We start from the raw sequence: 19,080 nt of genomic DNA on the forward strand, positions 1-19,080 counted from the left end.
TAGACTTAGAGAAAGCTTTTGACAATGTTCACTGGAATACTCTCTTTCAAATTCTGAAGGTGGCAGGGATAAAATACAGGGAGCGAAAGGCTATTTACAATTTGTACAGAAACCAGATGGCAGTTATAAGAGTTGAGGGGCATGAAAGGGAAGCAGTGGTTCAGAAGGGAGTGATACAGGGTTGTAGCCTCTCCCCGATGTTATTAAATCTGTATATTGAGCAAGCAGTAAAGGAAACAAAAGAAAAATTTGGAGTAGGTATTAAAATCCGTGGAGAAGAAATAAAAACTTTGAGGTTCACCGATGACATTGCAATTCTGTCAGAGACAGCACAGGACTTGGAAGGGCAGTTGAAGGGAATGGACAGTGTCTTGAAAGGAGGGTATAAGATGAACATTAACAAAGGCAAAACGAGGATAATGGAATGTAGTTGAATTAAATCGAGTGATGCTGAGGGAATTAGATTAGGAAATGAGACACTTAAAGTAGTAAAGGGTTTCTGCTATTTGGGGAGCAAAATAACTGTTGAATGGTCGAAGTAGAGAAGATATAAAATGTAGACTGGCAATGGCAAGGAAAGTATTTCTGAAGAAGAGAAATTTGTTAACATTGAGTATAGATTTAAGTCTCAGGAAGTCGTTTCTGAAAGAATTTGTATGGAGTGTAGCCATGTATGGAAGTGAAACATGGACGATAAATAGTTTAGACAAGAAGAGAATAGAAGCTTTTGAAATGTGGTGCTAGAGAAGAATGCTGAAGATCAGGTGAGTAGATCACATAACTAATGGGGAGGTATTGAATAGATTTGGGGAGAAGAGGAGTTTGTGGCACAACTTGACAAGAAGAAGGGACTGGTTGGTAGGACACGTTCCGAAGCATCAAGGGATCACAAATTTAGCATTGGAGGGTAGTGTAGAGGGTAAAATTGTAGAGGGAGACCAAGAGATGAATACACTAAACACATACAGAAGGATATAGGTTGCAGTAGGTACTGGGAGATGAAGAAGCTTGCACAGAATAGAGTAGCATGGAGAGCTGCATCAAACCAGTCTCTGGACTGAAGAACACAACAACAACAACAACCACAAGAGATCAAAGACAAAAGTTAAACACATTCCTTTCAGGCATATCCTAAAAAATTATCTGTTAGAAAAGTGCCATTTTTTACCATAAGGGATTACCTAAAATGATGTGGAAATTTTGTTGACAATTATGTTAATGATTAATAACTGCAATGAAGAGACATTTTACAATATGTTGTATAGAACAGTGGAATACAATGTATAAATGGGTAACTCAGTAAGGCAAGTAATGTATGCATTTATTTATGTGTGTAATTATGTATATTTATGTACCTCTCTGTCTGTATTTTATGCATTTGTGTGTTGACATCATCCACAAAATTTACATTGTCTACAGATGGATTAATAAATAAATAAAAAATAAAAATAAAAAACTAATTGAGTAGTCATAGTGTCAAGAACCTGTGACCACAAACACATTACTTATTTATTATCATAATCCTTAAACATTTTTGAAGATTTGCGGATTTCAGTTTTTAGCAGATCATCTTTAATTAAATCAGAAGGCAGAGCTAGTCATTCTTACAGATGACAATTCTCTATTGTCCAACCAAGCAAAGAAGTGTCAACAGCGAAAATAGTAAATGATGTTTTTGTTACAATTATTGAATTGTTTTAGGCAAATAGGGTAGCTTTAAACAGCTCATCAAATCTGAACTGTCAAAAAGTCCCATCTCTAATTGCTAAAATTTGTAGGCTCAGTTGCTCTTCCCATATGAATAATTGCCAACTATGAGGACATAGAAATCAGAAATTCAACTCATTTCAGATATTTTACTCATTGATATCTTGTGGAAAGTATTTGGATGTAACTCCTCATGTAAGGAAAATGTATTCATTGCACAAAAGAAAGCTATTAGAATTATTTAAGTTGTTCATAAGATGTACATCTAGCTGTAGGTTGAAGAAACTATTCACTCATATCCACAGCATATCACTACATTTATTTACTGGTGAAATTTGGTTATAGCAATCCACGGCTGCTTCATAATAATAAAGATGTTCATAAATGAAATACTAGAAGGAAAAATGATTTGTAATTCCTCCTGGTGAATCTAACTTTGGTACAGATAGGAGTAGACTACACTGCTATAAAACTCTTTAACAATTTCTTTATGGAAATAAAATGTCTGATCAGACAGCAGAAGTATTTGCAATGTAAATTTAACTTGTTTCGCCATAATATCTCTTTCTGTACCACAGAGGAAGTCTTAATCATGAATAAGTATTCATCATAAACCTGTAAATAGCTGTATATTCAATTGGTTATGTAATATTTTGTCCCATTGACACATTCCATATTGTAATGTTTATAGTAAATATGATCAATGGAGCATAGTACTAACCAAATTAGATAAGCTCATTCTTTGCACTATGACAGTAGAAGGTTTGTTCAATGAAAATGTCTTATGGCACGCTATGGCAAACCCAGAGCTTGCCATAAGACTTGGTGTTGAATTGACCCATTATTGTCATAATGCAAGGCATCATAAGACCTGATCTGAAGATGGTTTGCAGAAGAACCACAACTGGTAATCAAAAAAAATTATTCTAATTCTGGCAGTTAATAAATATGCTGGTAATATTTCTGTGTGACAATGGAGGATATGCACCTGCTTCTAGTCAATCAGTTGAAGAGATAGAATCTTTTCCTTTTTGTGAAAAAGGGAGATACTGCTTTTTATAAATTTATAATTTATGACATCAGTACCAAAGTTGGAACATGCAAGGAAGGTGATTCACTTATTGGCAAATATGGAACACACAAAGAAATGGCAGAGGTGTGAGATTGGTTCAATTTGCAAAATGCAAGAAAACACCTATTATGAATATATTTTCTAAGAAGTATCTTAGTTGCAAATTGATTTGGATGGATCCTAACTCTAAAGTGAAAAATGAGATGGACTTTGGTTTTAGCAACAGCCCTCAAAGTGTTAAAGATGTCTCTGTGCTGAACAATACAAACAGTGACCATCAATTAATAAGGGCAGGATTTAAAATGAATACAAAAGATGAAAGACTGCAATTAATTAAAGGAAAAAAGTTTTAAATTTTAAAAACCTCAAAGAAAAGAAAGAGGAATTTCAAGAATGAATCAAGAGAAAATTAAAAGACTGAACTAGAAAACATAGGTACTAATAATGACAGCTGAAGAAGTGGGTGTTTGGGAAACTCTAAAAAACAACCGAAGAAGCTGACAAATAAAATGATAAGTTTGACGAATAAAAGAAGAAAGTTCAGGTAAACTGTGGAGTCCTAGAAGGCTCACTACTGGGCCCTCTCCTCTTTCTGTTCTTTATCAATGACCTCCCATTAAATCTAATACTTCTCTTGTGTTGTTTGCAGATGACACAAATTTGCTCTTCCAGTTGGACTGAGCTCTGCAATTGAAGCTCATAATTAATGATACAACAGAAAGACTCCTCTCATTGCTCTACTCCAATAAATTACTGTTAATCAGAAGCAAGACAGCTCATATGCTCTTCTACCAATCCCAAAACCATCCTGCCTGTATGGAACCCTTATATATTGGTGCCAAATAAATTAAACTAGTCACAGAAACAAAGTTTTTGTGAGTGTGGTTCAACAGTTCAATACCGTGGGACCACCACAGGGTAAAAATGTTAAGCAAGCATGGTTGTCTGTGGTATGCTTTCAGAATTCTTAGACAATGATGTGATATAAACAAACTAAAAACAGTTTGTCACAGGCTTGCACACTCAATAACAGCATGTGGCAGAAACAACTGAAATCATGAAAATGCCCAATAGAATCCCTATCCGATTCTGTACTGAATTTATGGCTGAGCTAGACCCTCTTTTAACTGTATTCTGTAATATATCTCTTGTGTAAAAAATCCAGCCTGGTAGTTGGAAGAAAGCACAGGTCACACCCATTTACAAGAAGGGTAATAGAAGTGATCCACAAAACTTTTGCCCAGTAACACTGATTTATTGTAGAATCTAGGCACATATTTCAGACATACTTCAGACATAGGAATAGAATGACCAATAAGCCAACCAGCAGTGATTCTGAAAAAATCTAACATGCAGAACACAATTAACACTTTTCTCAAATGAAATAATGAAAGCTTAGAATCGAGGTAGTCATGTAGATGCAGTATTTCTTTATTTCCAAAATGCATTGGATAGATATGTACCTATTAGAATAGTAGATAATGGAAAGACTCTCCTTGGTATACAGTCATGGTAAAGAAACTTGTACAGAAACAAAGACAACCGCATAATACATATAAAACAAAGCATAGGCCTACAGATAGAGAGATGCTGAATGAAACATATTGCCCCAATTTAATTTTCATACCACTGAAAATATGAGTGACATGGATATTAGTGTCAGTGGTGATGAGAAGAAACTGAAATTGTTAAAAACTGAACAAAGCTCAAATGTGCAACGGAATCCCCAGCAGATTCTATACTGAATTTGCAGCTGAGTCAGTCCCTCTGTTACTATATTGTAGACACTTGAACAAATAGCAATGTCCAGTAGTTGGAAGAAAGCACAGATCACACTCTTCTACAAGAAGAGTATGTCCAGTAGCTGTAAGAAAGAACAGGCCACACCCATCTACAAGAAGGGTAGCAGCAAAAGTGACACCCTAAAACTACTGTCTGATATCACTGACATCAGTTTGTTACAGAATTTTAGAACACATTCTGAGCTCAAACAGAATGAAGTATATTGAAGTGTCTGATCTCCTCGATATTCGTCCTAAATAATATATCTCTTTTTCCAACAAACAGCTCAGTTCATACATACAATACCAGGAACAAAAATGATCTGCACAAGGACTTAAAAGCACTGACTTTAGTTCAAAAAGGGGTCCACTACTCAGGAAAACACATCTTCAATAATTTGCCAGTAAACATAAAAAATTTAGTTACAAATAAAGATCAGTTTAAAACGAGCCTGAAAGACTTACTAGTGGCCAACTCCTTCTACTCCATTGATGAATTTTTTAATAGAAACAAATGATGTATTGTATATATTCATACTATTAGTATTGTTATTTCAGTGTAAAAAAAAAAAAAAATAAATAAATTGACATGTTCCACATCCACGAGGATCTCCTCAGCACGGATCAATGGAATGAAAAAGTAATCTAATCTAATCTAATCTGATATCAACCATCATGGATTCGAAAAGCATACATTGTGTGAAACCCAACTCACACTTATTTCACATGGCATACTGAAAGCCTTGGATCAGGGTACTCAGGTAGAAGCAGTGCTTTTCAATTTACAAAAAGCATTTGACTCAGTTCCACATCCATGCTTACTGTCACAAATATGATCACATGGTTTATCAAGAAAAATTTGTGACTGGACTGAGGATTTTTTGGTATACAGCATGCAGCAAGTTATCTGGGATGGAGGGTTACTGACAGATGTAGAAGTATCTTCGGGTGTGCCCCAGGGAATGTGTTGGGACCTTTGCTATTCATGTTGTATATTAATGACCTTGTGGACAATGTTAATAGTAACTTCAGACTTTTTGCAGATGATGCAGTTATCTATAATGAACTACTGTCTGAAACAAGCTGCATAAATATTCAGTAAGACCTTGATATGATTTCAAAGTGAAGCAAGGATGGGCAGCTTGATTCACATGTTCAGAAATATAAAACTGTGCACTTCACAAAATGAAAAAAAAGGCAAGTTTACTATGACTTTACTAACACTGAGTCACAGTTGGAATTGGTTAATTCATGCAAATGCATGGGTGTAAGGATTTGGAGGGATATGAAATGAAATCGTCTCAAAAGCTCAGTGATGGGTAGAGCAGGTGGCAGACTTCAGCTTATTGGTAGAAAACTAAGGAAACACAATCAGACTGCAAAGGAAATCGCTTACAAACCAATTTTGTGACCCACTCTAGAATATTGCTCAAATGTGTGGAATCCAAACTGATAGTGTATACTGAACAAATAGAGAGAAGGACTGCACAAATGGTAACAGATTTGTTTGACTTGTGGGAGAGTCTTACAGAGATGCTAAAGAAACTGAACTAGCAGACTCTTGATGACAGACATAAAGTATTCCAGGGATGTCTATTTACAATGTTAAAAGAACTGGTTTTGAATGATTAACTGGTTTTGAATGATTTACTGGTTTTGAATGCTGATGCAAGGAATTTACTACAACCCTCTATGTATCACTTCCTGTTGGGATTGTGAGGATGAGATTAGATTAATTACAACACACACAGAAACATTTAAACAAACATTCTTCCTGTGGTCCATATATGAATGGAATGGGAAGAAACCTTAATAATAGGTAAAATGGGACATACCCTTTGCCTTGTTCTTCTCAGTGGTTTTGCAGAGTATATATTTAGATGTTGCTATAGACTTCTTTGTGTGGCTTTAAAACTATGGGACTAAACATGTGGTAATGTTTGTATGAATGGGCATCACATATCAAAACTATAGGAGAAACTGAAACCAGAAGAAACCCAGTTTATATTGCCCTATAGTCTGCTAGACAATCAACACAGGCATGTATGATAATATCCTAAAACTCACAGAAATGTTTGAGATGTAACAAAATACCAGAATAACTGCAATTTGTTGTGGGTTAAAATTTCAATAATGGCACAGTTGAATGCCCTGACACGCTACTGAGATCAGTGGAACAATGTGTAAGACATGAAATGGTACCAGAAAATTAATTTTTTGTGTCATAGGTTTATGCATTTTAATTTGTCATTGTTTCTACATAGCAGTTATGAGGTAAAATGCGTCAATATTAGAAGACAATTTGTAGTAACTTGTGGAACAGGAAATGTAACATTTAATAGAGAAAGATCCTCTTATGCTGAGAATTACTTATTATTTACTGAGAGGCATCCTCCTCCAAATGTTGTTTTAAGGAAAAATTCCAAGGTAATTTGTTAATGTGTAGATCTAAAATTAATTTGAAATAGAATGTATGCCAAGAAATTCAATGTGAATGCAAAACACGTAAATACCATAAGAATAACCATAACCAACAGCAAAGCCGAACTAAAACTAGTATTTCTCCCTTCCACTTGATCATCTGAAGATGACAGCAATTTTTAAATATATTTCATCAATAACTGCACCCAGCTGGATGCCTGAAAGCAATATGTACAGCGGTATCACTAGGAAACCTTAAGATCAGACAATATTTGTGATGAGTGATTCAGAAATACCTGTTAGACCATTAATGGATTAATGCTTTTCTGGAAGTAGTACAGTAAAGTAATGCATGCTAAATGGCAGGAAAGGAGTCCTCTAGTCATCAGTCTGAATAATTTTACAATACACAGTACAGTTTTCAGAGGGAAAATTTGTATGATAGTGGTTATCACTAAGTGGGATCCAGAAACATTGAGCACAGGGTGAAGCAAACCTCTTGGGTAACTCAGGGCACATGGTGAAGGTTGCTGGATCAGACAATAATAACTCAGCACACAATGTACCAAATATTTATGCAGTAGATGAGGGGTTGTAACAGTCTCTCGTCTAATTTTTCATTATGAAGTCATCAGATAGCTGTGCATCTTTGTCAACACAAAGTTTTTGATAAAAGTTACACACAATTGCTAGATCTATAAAGTTCGCAGAAAACAACATTTTGAATATGTGAAGTAAACTACATGAATGCAATTGTGTGAAAGTGAAAGTTGATAAGAATAAAGCTATGATTTTAATTTCTAGCCTTTGAAATATTTTACAGTTCTTGTGGTGAACATTCCAGTCTACAACAGTAACTTGTTGTCTTTATTTTAAGCTTTATCTTTTGTAACTATCAATGGAACCCATTCAAATAAGCTGGGATGTTAATCCCACAACCCAGTCCAAATAACTGCAGGCTTTGAACATTTTCACCTCATTGTTGATGGAGCATTAAAACTTACTCTTCCCATCTTTCTTCTCTGAATACATGCCTTTGATGATGAAATTACTTTCGATACTGGTCCTCAAAATTAATATGTTTGTTTACACTGCGACTCCATTTTTAGACTGAGACGAATAATTTCAGCTTACATTCATTCAGCTTTCGGGAAGGCTGCTTTTCTGCCAGAATCTGTACTGGTTTCATCTTGCCCAAATACCTACTGTCTTGATTTGATGTCAGTCTTTGGTAGATGAGGTACATACATGTATTGTATTTCTTGGCTTTGCTGGCATTATCACAAAGAAAAATTCACTGACATTCTGTGTAGTGTTACTCCATTTCATCTTCCACAAGCAATTTCTAAACATTGTTCTGATGTCTTCTTCCTGAATAGGATCAGAGAAAGTACTCCTTCTATGGAATCACATTTTTCATGATGAATTTTATCCCAGGGGACTCTTGAATAGTGTGAAAAAAAAAATAATAGCATTTACACCATGTTTTGCTACCCCCCTTCACTAGGGGGTGTTGTCATCATTCAATAGACACATTGTAATAAAAGTGAGCAAATGAATTATAGATGGCTGTTGTAGTGATAGAGAGCACTCCTATCATTATGACAAACTGAACTGTATGGTAAATCACACGAATGGGCTGTTGTCAGATTTTGCACTTGCAGTAGGCATGGAAGTCCAGCACAGGATGTTCAATGCATACAGGCACTGCATATTCACTCAGCAGTATGTTAAGTGTGTACCATAAATACTTCAATTAGCAGAAACCTGTAAGTTTCAGAGTCAACTGCTATGGTGAAGGACATGTTGATGATGGCAGTCACAGTTGACTGATGGATTTCAAAAGCCTTAGCACAGTAACTCACTCACCAACTGAATGCTGGATGAAACATCCAGTGAGCAGATGTATCAAGCAAAACCACATCCTCACTGTCTGGTGGAGAAGCCACAATCCTTCACATCTGCGTCTGCTTACCAAATGTCACAATCACAGAGATTAGCAAGGGCACATACACACTGGCAATGGATGTTCAAAGGACAGAAAATGTCACTTTATCTGGTTCACCATGCTACATGGTTCTGCATGATGATGGGAGGATATGAATGCATCAAAGTCCAAAGGAGTTTATGCACCTCACTTTTTAATAGGGCACTATTCATAAAGATGGTCAGTGTATCTCATCTAGGGATGCTCACATGGCTGCTTGAAAGCCCCTCAAGTGTCTGCCATTGAATTTCACAGACAAATGATACAGAAATTTCCTGTCTGATCATGTCCATCTGTTCATTTATGTAGCACCCAACAGGTGATCTGTTAAAAAAAAATGGTTCAAATGGCTCTGAGCACTATGGGACTTAACATCTGTGGTCATCAGTCCCCTATAACTTAGAACTACTTAAACCTAACTAACCTAAGGACATCACACACATCCATGCCCAAGGCGGGATTCAAACCTGCGACCGTAGCGGTCACGCGGTTCCAGACTGAAGCGCCTGGAACTGCGCGGACACACCGGCTGGCTAGGTGATCTGTACCTTCATCAAGACAATGTAATACCCCATCAGTCCCAAATTGTGTTAGTACAGTCAGAGGAAACACCTATGGATATGACGATGCTCATGTGGATTCCCTAGTCATCTGAGCTAAATCCCTATCATTAAATGATGTTTTTGCATCTTGCACAGAGCTCTGAGCAATTTCTGTCAGTGGTGAGGGCTGACTGAGAGATACTGGTACAGGAGCTCATGCATGTAGATTGCAATACCAATAAGCCTGAAATAAAGTTGAAATCACAAAAACTCATCAAGGCTCTGGACCTAACAAGGTCCATGTCAAGTTCTATATGATTTTAAGTTAATTATCTCCATAATTTACCACAGATCCTTAACAAGGTCCATGTCAAGTTCTATATGATTTTAAGTTAATTATCTCCATAATTTACCACAGATCCTCAATGATTTCAATAGATAAAATCTACAAAAAAAGTCGCAGAACTTATCAGTAGAACTACTGGCTGTGTCAAACCTTTTTTTATAGAACTGCAGAGTATATCCTCAGTTCAAATAGAATAACTTACTTGGAATGTAATGACATTATCCATGAGAACCGACATTGATTCATAAAGCATCTATCACTTGAAATGCACCTCCTATTCTTGAAACATGATCTCCTAAGAGATGTGAACAAAGATATCCAGATTATTTAGTATTTCTACATTCTCAAACAGATTTCAATTCAACACCCAAAATGACACCTTCAGAAGAAAATATTTTTATGTGATGGACAGTACCTAGATATGTTTGTCAGAATAATGAAACAGACAGAATGCAAATTCTTACACTAGATGGAAGGTCACATAATGTCACACAGTCATTATCAGGTGTGTCACAGAGAAGTTTGAGCAGATCATAACTGTTCACGTTTTATATTAATGATTTAGTGGGAATTATACAGTTTTAATGTCAGAAGATTTTTTGCAGGTGACACAGTTGCGTAGAAGGAAGTATTATCTAATGTAGAATCTTATATTCGATGGAGGGTCACACACTAATACACAAGCAACATCAGTTATGTACCACAGAAGTGAGATATAGGGTCATTACTGTTGATTTTATACCAGGTGTCTCTCCTAAGAGTCACTCATAGGCTGTCTTCGCCCACCCAGACTGCTGCTGCCATGCAGCACTGCTACTTAGTCATTACTAGAGTACTGGTTATTCTTGATGTTTTATTGTCTCTTTTAATATACACTCCTGGAAATGGAAAAAAGAACACATTGACACCGGTGTGTCAGACCCACCATACTTGCTCCGGACACTGCGAGAGGGCTGTACAAGCAATGATCACACGCACGGCACAGCGGACACACCAGGAACCGCGGTGTTGGCCGTCGAATGGCGCTAGCTGCGCAGCATTTGTGCACCGCCGCCGTCAGTGTCAGCCAGTTTGCCATGGCATACGGAGCTACATTGCAGTCTTTAACACTGGTAGCATGCCGCGACAGCATGGACGTGAACCGTATGTGCAGTTGACGGACTTTGAGCGAGGGCGTATAGTGGGCATGCGGGAGGCCGGGTGGACGTACCGCCGAATTGCTCAACACGTGGGGCGTGAGGTCTCCACAGTACATCGATGTTGTCGCCAGTGGTCGGCGGAAGGTGCACGTAGCCGTCGACCTGGGACCGGACCGCAGCGACGCACAGATGCACGCCAAGTCCGTAGGATCCTATGCAGTGCCGTAGGGGACCGCACCGCCACTTCCCAGCAAATTAGGGACACTGTTGCTCCTGGGGTATCGGCGACGACCATTCGCAACCGTCTCCATGAAGCTGGGCTATGGTCCCGCACACCGTTAGGCCGTCTTCCGCTCACGCCCCAACATCGTGCAGCCCGCCTCCAGTGGTGTCGCGACAGGTGTGAATGGAGGGACGAATGGAGACGTGTCGTCTTCAGCGATGAGAGTCGCTTCTGCCTTGGTGCCAATGATGGTCGTATGCGTGTTTGGCGCCGTGCAGGTGAGTGCCACAATCAGGACTGCATACGACCGAGGCACACAGGGCCAACACCCGGCATCATTGTGTGGGGAGCGATCTCCTACACTGGCCGTACACCACTGGTGATCGTCGAGGGGACACTGAATAGTGCACGGTACATCCAAACCGTCATCGAACCCATCGTTCTACCATTCCTAGACCGGCACGGGAACTTGCTGTTCCAACAGGACAATGCACGTCCGCATGTATCCCGTGCCACCCAACGTGCTCTAGAAGGTGTAAGTCAACTACCCTGGCCAGCAAGATCTCCTGATCTGTCCCCCATTGAGCATGTTTGGGACTGGATGAAGCGTCGTCTCACGCGGTCTGCACGTCCAGCACGAACGCTGGTCTAACTGAGGCGCCAGGTGGAAATGGCATGGCAAGCCGTTCCACAGGACTACATCCAGCATCTCTACGATCGTCTCCATGGGAGAATAGCAGCCTGCATTGCTGCGAAAGGTGGATATACACTGTACTAGTGCCGACATTGTGCATGCTCTGTTGCCTGTGTCTAGGTGCCTGTGGTTCTGTCAGTGTGATCATGTTATGTATCTGACCCCAGGAATGTGTCAATAAAGTTTCCCCTTCCTGGGACAATGAATTCACGGTGTTCTTATTTCAATTTCCAGGAGTGTATATTCATAAAATGAATATCAGGCTGGACTAATTTTGGACCCCACTATTGAATGGTCACATAAAATTCTCTTTTCAAAATAATTTTGTTTGTAACAGGAAACAAACAGACACTTTTCATAGACAGTGGGCATTGCATAAAACATGTGATGAGCAGTACTTATATGACGTGACTTCATCTACACATTGCAAAAGTGAAACTGCAAATACCTGTTGTAACACCAGAGAAAATGCACCAAACAACTCTTAGGAGCAACACACTGTACATTAATGATTTAGAGCATAGTAGTAGTAATAGTAGTAGTAATAGTTTATTCACCCAGAGACAATACATATTGCATGGATTTTGTCAGAAAATATGTATAATAAAAGGTACAAGGGTGTACAGTACCCTACATGATACAAGAGTGCACAGTACGAGGGTAATCCCAAAAGTAAGGTCTCCTACTTTCTTTATAAGAACATAGACCTGTTTATTTCTATAATGGTTTACATCAGTTTACAGCTTGAACATTTAGCTATTTTTTGAAATAATCACCATTTTGGTCAATGCATTTTTGTGACTGTGGCAGTTTTTGTATGCCCATGTCATACCAGCTCGCCTGTATGCCCATGTCATACCAGCTCGCTGCCATGCTGTTCAGAAAGTTATGAAACTCTTCTTTCATCTCGTTGTCGGAGCTGAATCACTTTCCGGCCAAACGTTCTTTTAACCTAGGGAACTGGTGATAGTCACTGTGTGCCAAGTCAGTAGTATAGGGTGGGTGAGTGATTATGTCCCACTGAAACTGTTGCAGGAGAGCAGCGGTTTACCGAGTGATGTGTGGGTGAGCGTTGTCATGGAGAATGTGTAAACCCTTGCTCAACATTCCTCTTCTCCAGTTCTGAATTGCCCGTTTGAATTTTTCAGAGTCTCACAATACCTGTCAGCATTAATTGTGGTCCCAGCGACTCAGCTCCAATGACGAGGTGACAGAAGAGGTTCATAACTTTCTGAACAGCATGGCGGTGAGCTGGTATGACATACGAATACAAAAACTGTCACAGCGTCTACAAAAATGCATCGACAGAAATGGTCATTATGTTGAAAAATAGTTAAATGTTCAAGCTGTAAACTGATGAAAACCATTGTAGAAATAAACAAGTCTATGTACTTATAAAAAAATAGGATATCTTACTTTTGGGATTACCTTCGTACCTGACCCAACATCACATTCAAAATTGCAAATACAATTCTAATTAGAAAATGTGTAAGAAAAATGTATTCCATATGGAATCCATAGTTTACATTTACATACAAACAAAATCTCAGCTGCAACACCTATGTTCAAAGCATACATTCACATCATAACAAGCACGTGGTTAAAAATCTTCTTGACAGATAGTAAATGAATATACTTATTTGTTATAAGTTTGTTACTGGTATTAATTTACACTGTAATGGCAGCAAGTCACTAAAAGTTTGGATACTCCTTCCTTAAATGAAGACAATTTTTTTTATTTCTCTTATCTGTGCCGGAAATCTGTTGTACAATCTAGTACATTGAATATTTGTTCATTTTTGTGCTCAAGTGTGTTTATTCTTTTTAAATGAATGCCATTGCAGATTTTTTTTTTTAACAATGAAGATCTGAAGCAAGTTTTGAAACTGTCAATTTAACTTTTTATACTAACTACACTTTTTGTATATAGAGTCAGAGAAAAGGTAGAAGATTTAGCTGTTGAAATAATGGCTTGGAAGCTGTTAGCTAGAACTATTGGTAATTATTATAATAGCTTGTTTTTACACAGTGAAGATGGTTTTTAGGTTTGTCTTGTTATGATCTCAGAAGTTGATGCCTGGGTAATATCAAAATGGATGCATGAAGACTAGACCATTCAGCTAAACTATATACTACATATCTGCTATGCTGCTTAATACACACAGAACTAATTACATGTGCTAAGCAAATGGAAATATTTTCCATTAACATTGGTAGTAATATCTGGGCTAATCTTATAAAAATACTATACTGGTGCAAAAACTGTCAAGTAAATGTTCATTTAAAGTGAAATGCAGAGATCTAATAACCTCTGACCATGCAATTAATAAATAGCAACTAAAGTTATTCTATACCAATACTAGCAAGGAACAACAAGCTGATGTATAAGGCGCAACTATCAAACAGGTTATGTCGTGGTAAAGCTATGATTTATAAGTTGGATACTGGCAAACTGCAAATTTTTGACAAAAGAGATTTTTCATGAAACACTGTTCATGCCTTGTTTCTAAAATACTTTTCTAGTGTGTGTGATCCAAAACAGCTTGAACCACAACAGAACATCATGCATGTAAAAAGAAGGGCACTATGAATACTGATAAACTTACTTATTTCACAGGAGGGTTTAACTGAAATTTTGAAATACCTCAGCTGGCAGGTGCTGGAAGAATGATTAGCTTTTGCAGATCTACTTACTAAATTCCTTGTACCTGTTTTCAGAACAAAACTAAAATACATGGTACTACAAAAAGTATACTTTGGCATGCACTTTAAAGTGTATTGGAGAATATAGATGAACTAGATATAGAATAAATAAAAAACATATGCTATGACTAACAATTGGTATACATTTGAACTAAAAATATATAAAACTTCATGAAAAGTATAACAAAACAAATTTACATACCTTTAAGTATATCTTTGTTTCATATTTTTTGTTGCCTTGCTTGTGGAAAAAGCTTCCTGACAGTGAAGGTATATGTTCAACTGTGCTCCATACTGAGGTGTTAAATTCACAAATAAATAGTTCATCAGACAAAGAATAATCACCAAACAGATTCAGAGCAACATTCTGATCATCTTTCCAGTGAACACTTCCATTAGCATGAAATAAATTTTCTTCCAAGTACAATCTGGAATTATTAATATAAAAGAATTTGTACTGAATTAAAAGCACTGAAATGGAATTAACAGATAGTAAAAAGAGTTTATTACATAAGTTACTGCCAAAATCAGGTTTTTACTGACACTGTGAACGCAACATTAAATATGAGTTGATATCATTATCTACCTTCCTGAGGCAGCAGTTGTCTTCCAGTTCTCAAAAGGAGTCAACAACTCTGACATTCCAGACACCATTACAACAGTGTCATATCTGTACGATGCTCCAAGTTTTACGCTGATTGCTTCTGTAGGACTCCATTCCAAGTAAGCCTGTGATTCAAAAACTGGATCTGCAATGGTATTTCAAAATCATTTATATGTGTCATAAAACTAGACATACAAGATTCTTGTGTTTGCTACCTGATGAGTTATCCTAAACTAATGTGTGAACTCACTACAAACTCCCATATATATATATTAAATTGTTCACAACAACTATTAAATTGCTACAGGCACAATATGTTACCTTTTGCAGCAAAGAGGGCTCCTGCATTAATTGAGCGACCAGGATATGAAAGTTTAAATTTGGCACTGTAATTTAAGAATGCAGAGTTATCATAACGAGCAAATATAATGAATTTTTTTAATGGGTCTCTATTAGCATCCCATTCTATTTCCACACCAGCTTCCTTCATTGTTGGTTTGTTGAGACCTCTTAGCAGCAGGTGTATATCTCTGCTCCTGCAAAACAAAAATCAGTGGTAGAATGTGAAATAACATTCAGTTGTATCACATTTATTTACTTATTTGTTTGCATTTTGTTCAATAAACCATGATTTAGCACATTGTTTGCACATATGATGTACAACAAGTCAGAGATAACAAAAGTAATTTAGAATAGCTCATACAATGTAGGCTTCCACTGCTAGCATTTCCTTCAGTTAAAACTTCTGGGGTAAGATGCCATGGTTCATGTATAAAACTGCTTCCTAACATTTATGTAGTTGCACAAAGTTACCAATTACCATTTATCTAAATATACAGAACATAGCATAAAGCCTACATATGAGAAAGGACACAAAAAATGTTAAAAGTTAAACTTAGAATATGATATGGAATATAAATAATCCAGGAGTAAAGATAACAACTCACTGAATAAATGAGGCATTGATTTGTCAACAGTGTAATGTAATAGGCCAATATTCAACAAGTGAATAATACAGTACACACAGCCAGTACACATCAGGATATAGAATAATTTCATTATGTAAACATACATGTAGGATGATGTCCCAAGTTTTCAACTTATAACTCTCTATAGTGATATGATAATTAGTTGACAAAAGGAAGTAACTAAATGGAATTCTATTTACTGATGAACTTGCTGTTCATAAAGTAAACAACTTTTGGTTTATGAGTTTTCAGTACAAAATGTATATGATTTAGTATTAGATTTGCCACTGTTATAAGCAAGTAAAATATTAATATATTTTTACTGAAAATTTGCATATGGTAATATTAATTGCTCATCATATTCATCTTACTAGGGTTATCATACAAAAACTTTGCATATTATGAAACTATTCATATGTCTGTGTTTCCTGTTGACCCCATCATCACATGTGATTTCATTTTTAAATGTTAATATTCACTGTAAATCACATAAATTACTGATTGTAATAATATCAAAAATACAATGCTGTATAAGTGCCAATGTTAGACCAATCAGGTGAAATTGTTATTTTGTTAGGATCAGTGGTTGATGTAAGAAATTTGGCATAGTTTCATGAATAAATGAAGAAGATCAACAGGATATGTGTATTGGACGCTTTTTATTCCAAAGGACAGAAACCTAAATTTTGTATAAGAATCCAGTTAAAAACCAAAAAGATACATGTGTTGGACTTCTGCAGTAAACAAGAACAATGTAACAACTAGATCACAAATATGGACACCTTCAATATGTCAAGGCAAGTAAGAACAGAATGGTTAATGGTTTCCTGCTTGAAGAACTATTTTGCTGTAATTTACAGGTAACCCTTCTACATTTAGAATACAATGCATTGTATGAAATGATATATACATTAGACAAATACTTTTTTGCTCTAGAGTCAACATACATATGCTTCCTCTCGCAACCCCACATGCACACTCACACCTGTAACACAATGTTGTGCCAGATGAATACACAATGCTGGAACTCCAGGTACACTTGGGTGAGGGGTCACGTCGCATGGAGTGGTTGAGAGGGGAACAGAGGCAGGAACAAAATGGGGAGTTGGGGAATGGTGGCTGATGGCTTAGAGGGAGGCAGAAGATGTACAAGATAGAAATGCAGGAGGGTCAGGCAGCAGGTTCACAGGATTGGAATGTGACACTTGACAATAGAGACAGAGTGTAATTATTTCAGTCAGAGATGGAAAATAAATAATTTAGAAATACATAAATGATTGTTCTTGCTATGTTTTGATACATGTGGTGCGTGGTAGAAATGATCTCAGTGACAAATCTAAAGTGTTCAGTGAGAACTATTTACGTGTGCAACAACGAGGATGCAGTGTGAATGCATTACATCTGTTGGATGAATGTTATGAAAACAAACACTCGAAACTGACGTTTCATGACAATTAATCTGTAAAAACACACCACATGTCTTAAAGAAAGCATGTAAACCATCTGAGGATGAATCACAATGATTCAAAACCGGTAACAGTATCCTTTGAGTAAAGAAACTGAAAGTAAATTTGTGGCTGGTTGCTGTCCTCACACCATCAACAAAGAACTCTGTCGCACACCATCAGTATCAGGGTCTGTATCAAGTAACTGAAATGTAAAGCTACAGCTTCTGATACACACAATGGCAGTACATGTTGGATGTGTTTGTTCTTTTCAGCATGCACTACTGTCATTACTTCCATTAATAACATCAGTCATGAGAAAGTGGGAAGGAGGTAATAGGAGGAAGGAAGGATAGGCTACAGCTATGCTACCTACTTGGACATTGATGTACACATTAAGGCCATAGAAGTGATGTGTATCTAGAATTTCTTGGGGTTTTTAGGGTTTATTAGGTACATGAACCATGGACCTTGCCATTGGTGGGGAGGCTTGTGTGCCTCAGCGATACAGATAGCCGTACCGTAGGTCCAACCACAACGGGGGGGTATCTGTATAGAGGCCAGACAAACATGTGGTTCCTGAAGAGGGGCAGCAGCCTTTTCAGTAGTTGCAGGGGCAACAGTCTGGATGATTGACTAATCTGGCCTTGTAACACTAACCAAAATGGCCTTGCTGTGCTGGTACTGCGAACGGCTGAAAGCAAGGGGAAACTACGGCCGTAATTTTTCCCGAGGGCATGCAGTTTTACTGTATGGTTAAATGATGATGGCATCCTCTTGGGTAAAACATTCCAGAGGTAAAATAGTCCCCCATTTGGATCTCCGGGAGGGGACTACTCAAGAGGATGTCGTTATCAGGAGAAAGAAAAGTGGCGTTCTACAGGTCAGAGCGTGGAATGTCAGATCACTTAATCTGGCAGATAGATTAGAAAATTTAAAAAGGGAAATGGATAGGTTAAAGTTAGATGTAGTGGGAATTAGTGAAGTTCGGTGGCAGGAGGAACAAGACTTCTGGTCAGGTGACTACAGGGTTATAAACACAAAATCAAATAGGGGTAATGCAGGAGTAGGTTTAATAATGAATAGGAAAATAGGAATGCGGGTAAGCTACTACAAACAGCATAAGAGAATGCATTATTGTGGCCAAGATAGATACAAAGCTCACGGCTACCACAGTAGTACAAGTTTATATGCCTAATAGCTCAGCAGATGACGAAGAAATTGAAGAAATGTATGATCAAATAAAAGAAATTATTCAGATAGTGAAGGGAGATGAAAATTTAATAGTCATGGGTGACTGGAATTCGCCAGTAGGACAAGAGAGAGAAGGAAACATAGTAGGTGAATATGGATTGGGGGGAAGAAACGAAAGAGGAAGCCGTCTGGTAGAATTTTGCACAGAGCACAACCTAATCATAGCTAACACTTGGTTCAAGAATCATAAAAGA

General features: G+C 37.4%; 2 protein-coding genes across 2 annotated transcripts in view; both read right to left on the minus strand.

Moving 5' to 3' along the window:
• Positions 1-19,080, minus strand: part of LOC126469699 (apolipophorins) — a 738,135-nt gene that overhangs the window by 480,045 nt on the left and 239,010 nt on the right. The window contains exons 26-28 of the mRNA XM_050096873.1: positions 15,541-15,755; positions 15,202-15,364; positions 14,818-15,043 (exon numbers count right to left, since the gene is read on the minus strand). Of these exons, the coding sequence (XP_049952830.1) occupies positions 14,818-15,043; positions 15,202-15,364; positions 15,541-15,755 (604 nt within the window). The remainder of the gene's footprint in view (positions 1-14,817; positions 15,044-15,201; positions 15,365-15,540; positions 15,756-19,080) is intronic.
• LOC126469700 (protein GVQW3-like) overlaps positions 12,181-19,080 on the minus strand; it is a 90,662-nt gene continuing 83,762 nt past the window's right edge. The window contains exon 2 of the mRNA XM_050096874.1: positions 12,181-12,619. The gene's annotated coding sequence lies outside the window, so the exon portion shown is untranslated. The remainder of the gene's footprint in view (positions 12,620-19,080) is intronic.

Source organism: Schistocerca serialis, chromosome 3 (genome assembly GCF_023864345.2).
Source record: "Schistocerca serialis cubense isolate TAMUIC-IGC-003099 chromosome 3, iqSchSeri2.2, whole genome shotgun sequence".
Classification (NCBI taxonomy): domain Eukaryota; kingdom Metazoa; phylum Arthropoda; class Insecta; order Orthoptera; family Acrididae; genus Schistocerca; species Schistocerca serialis.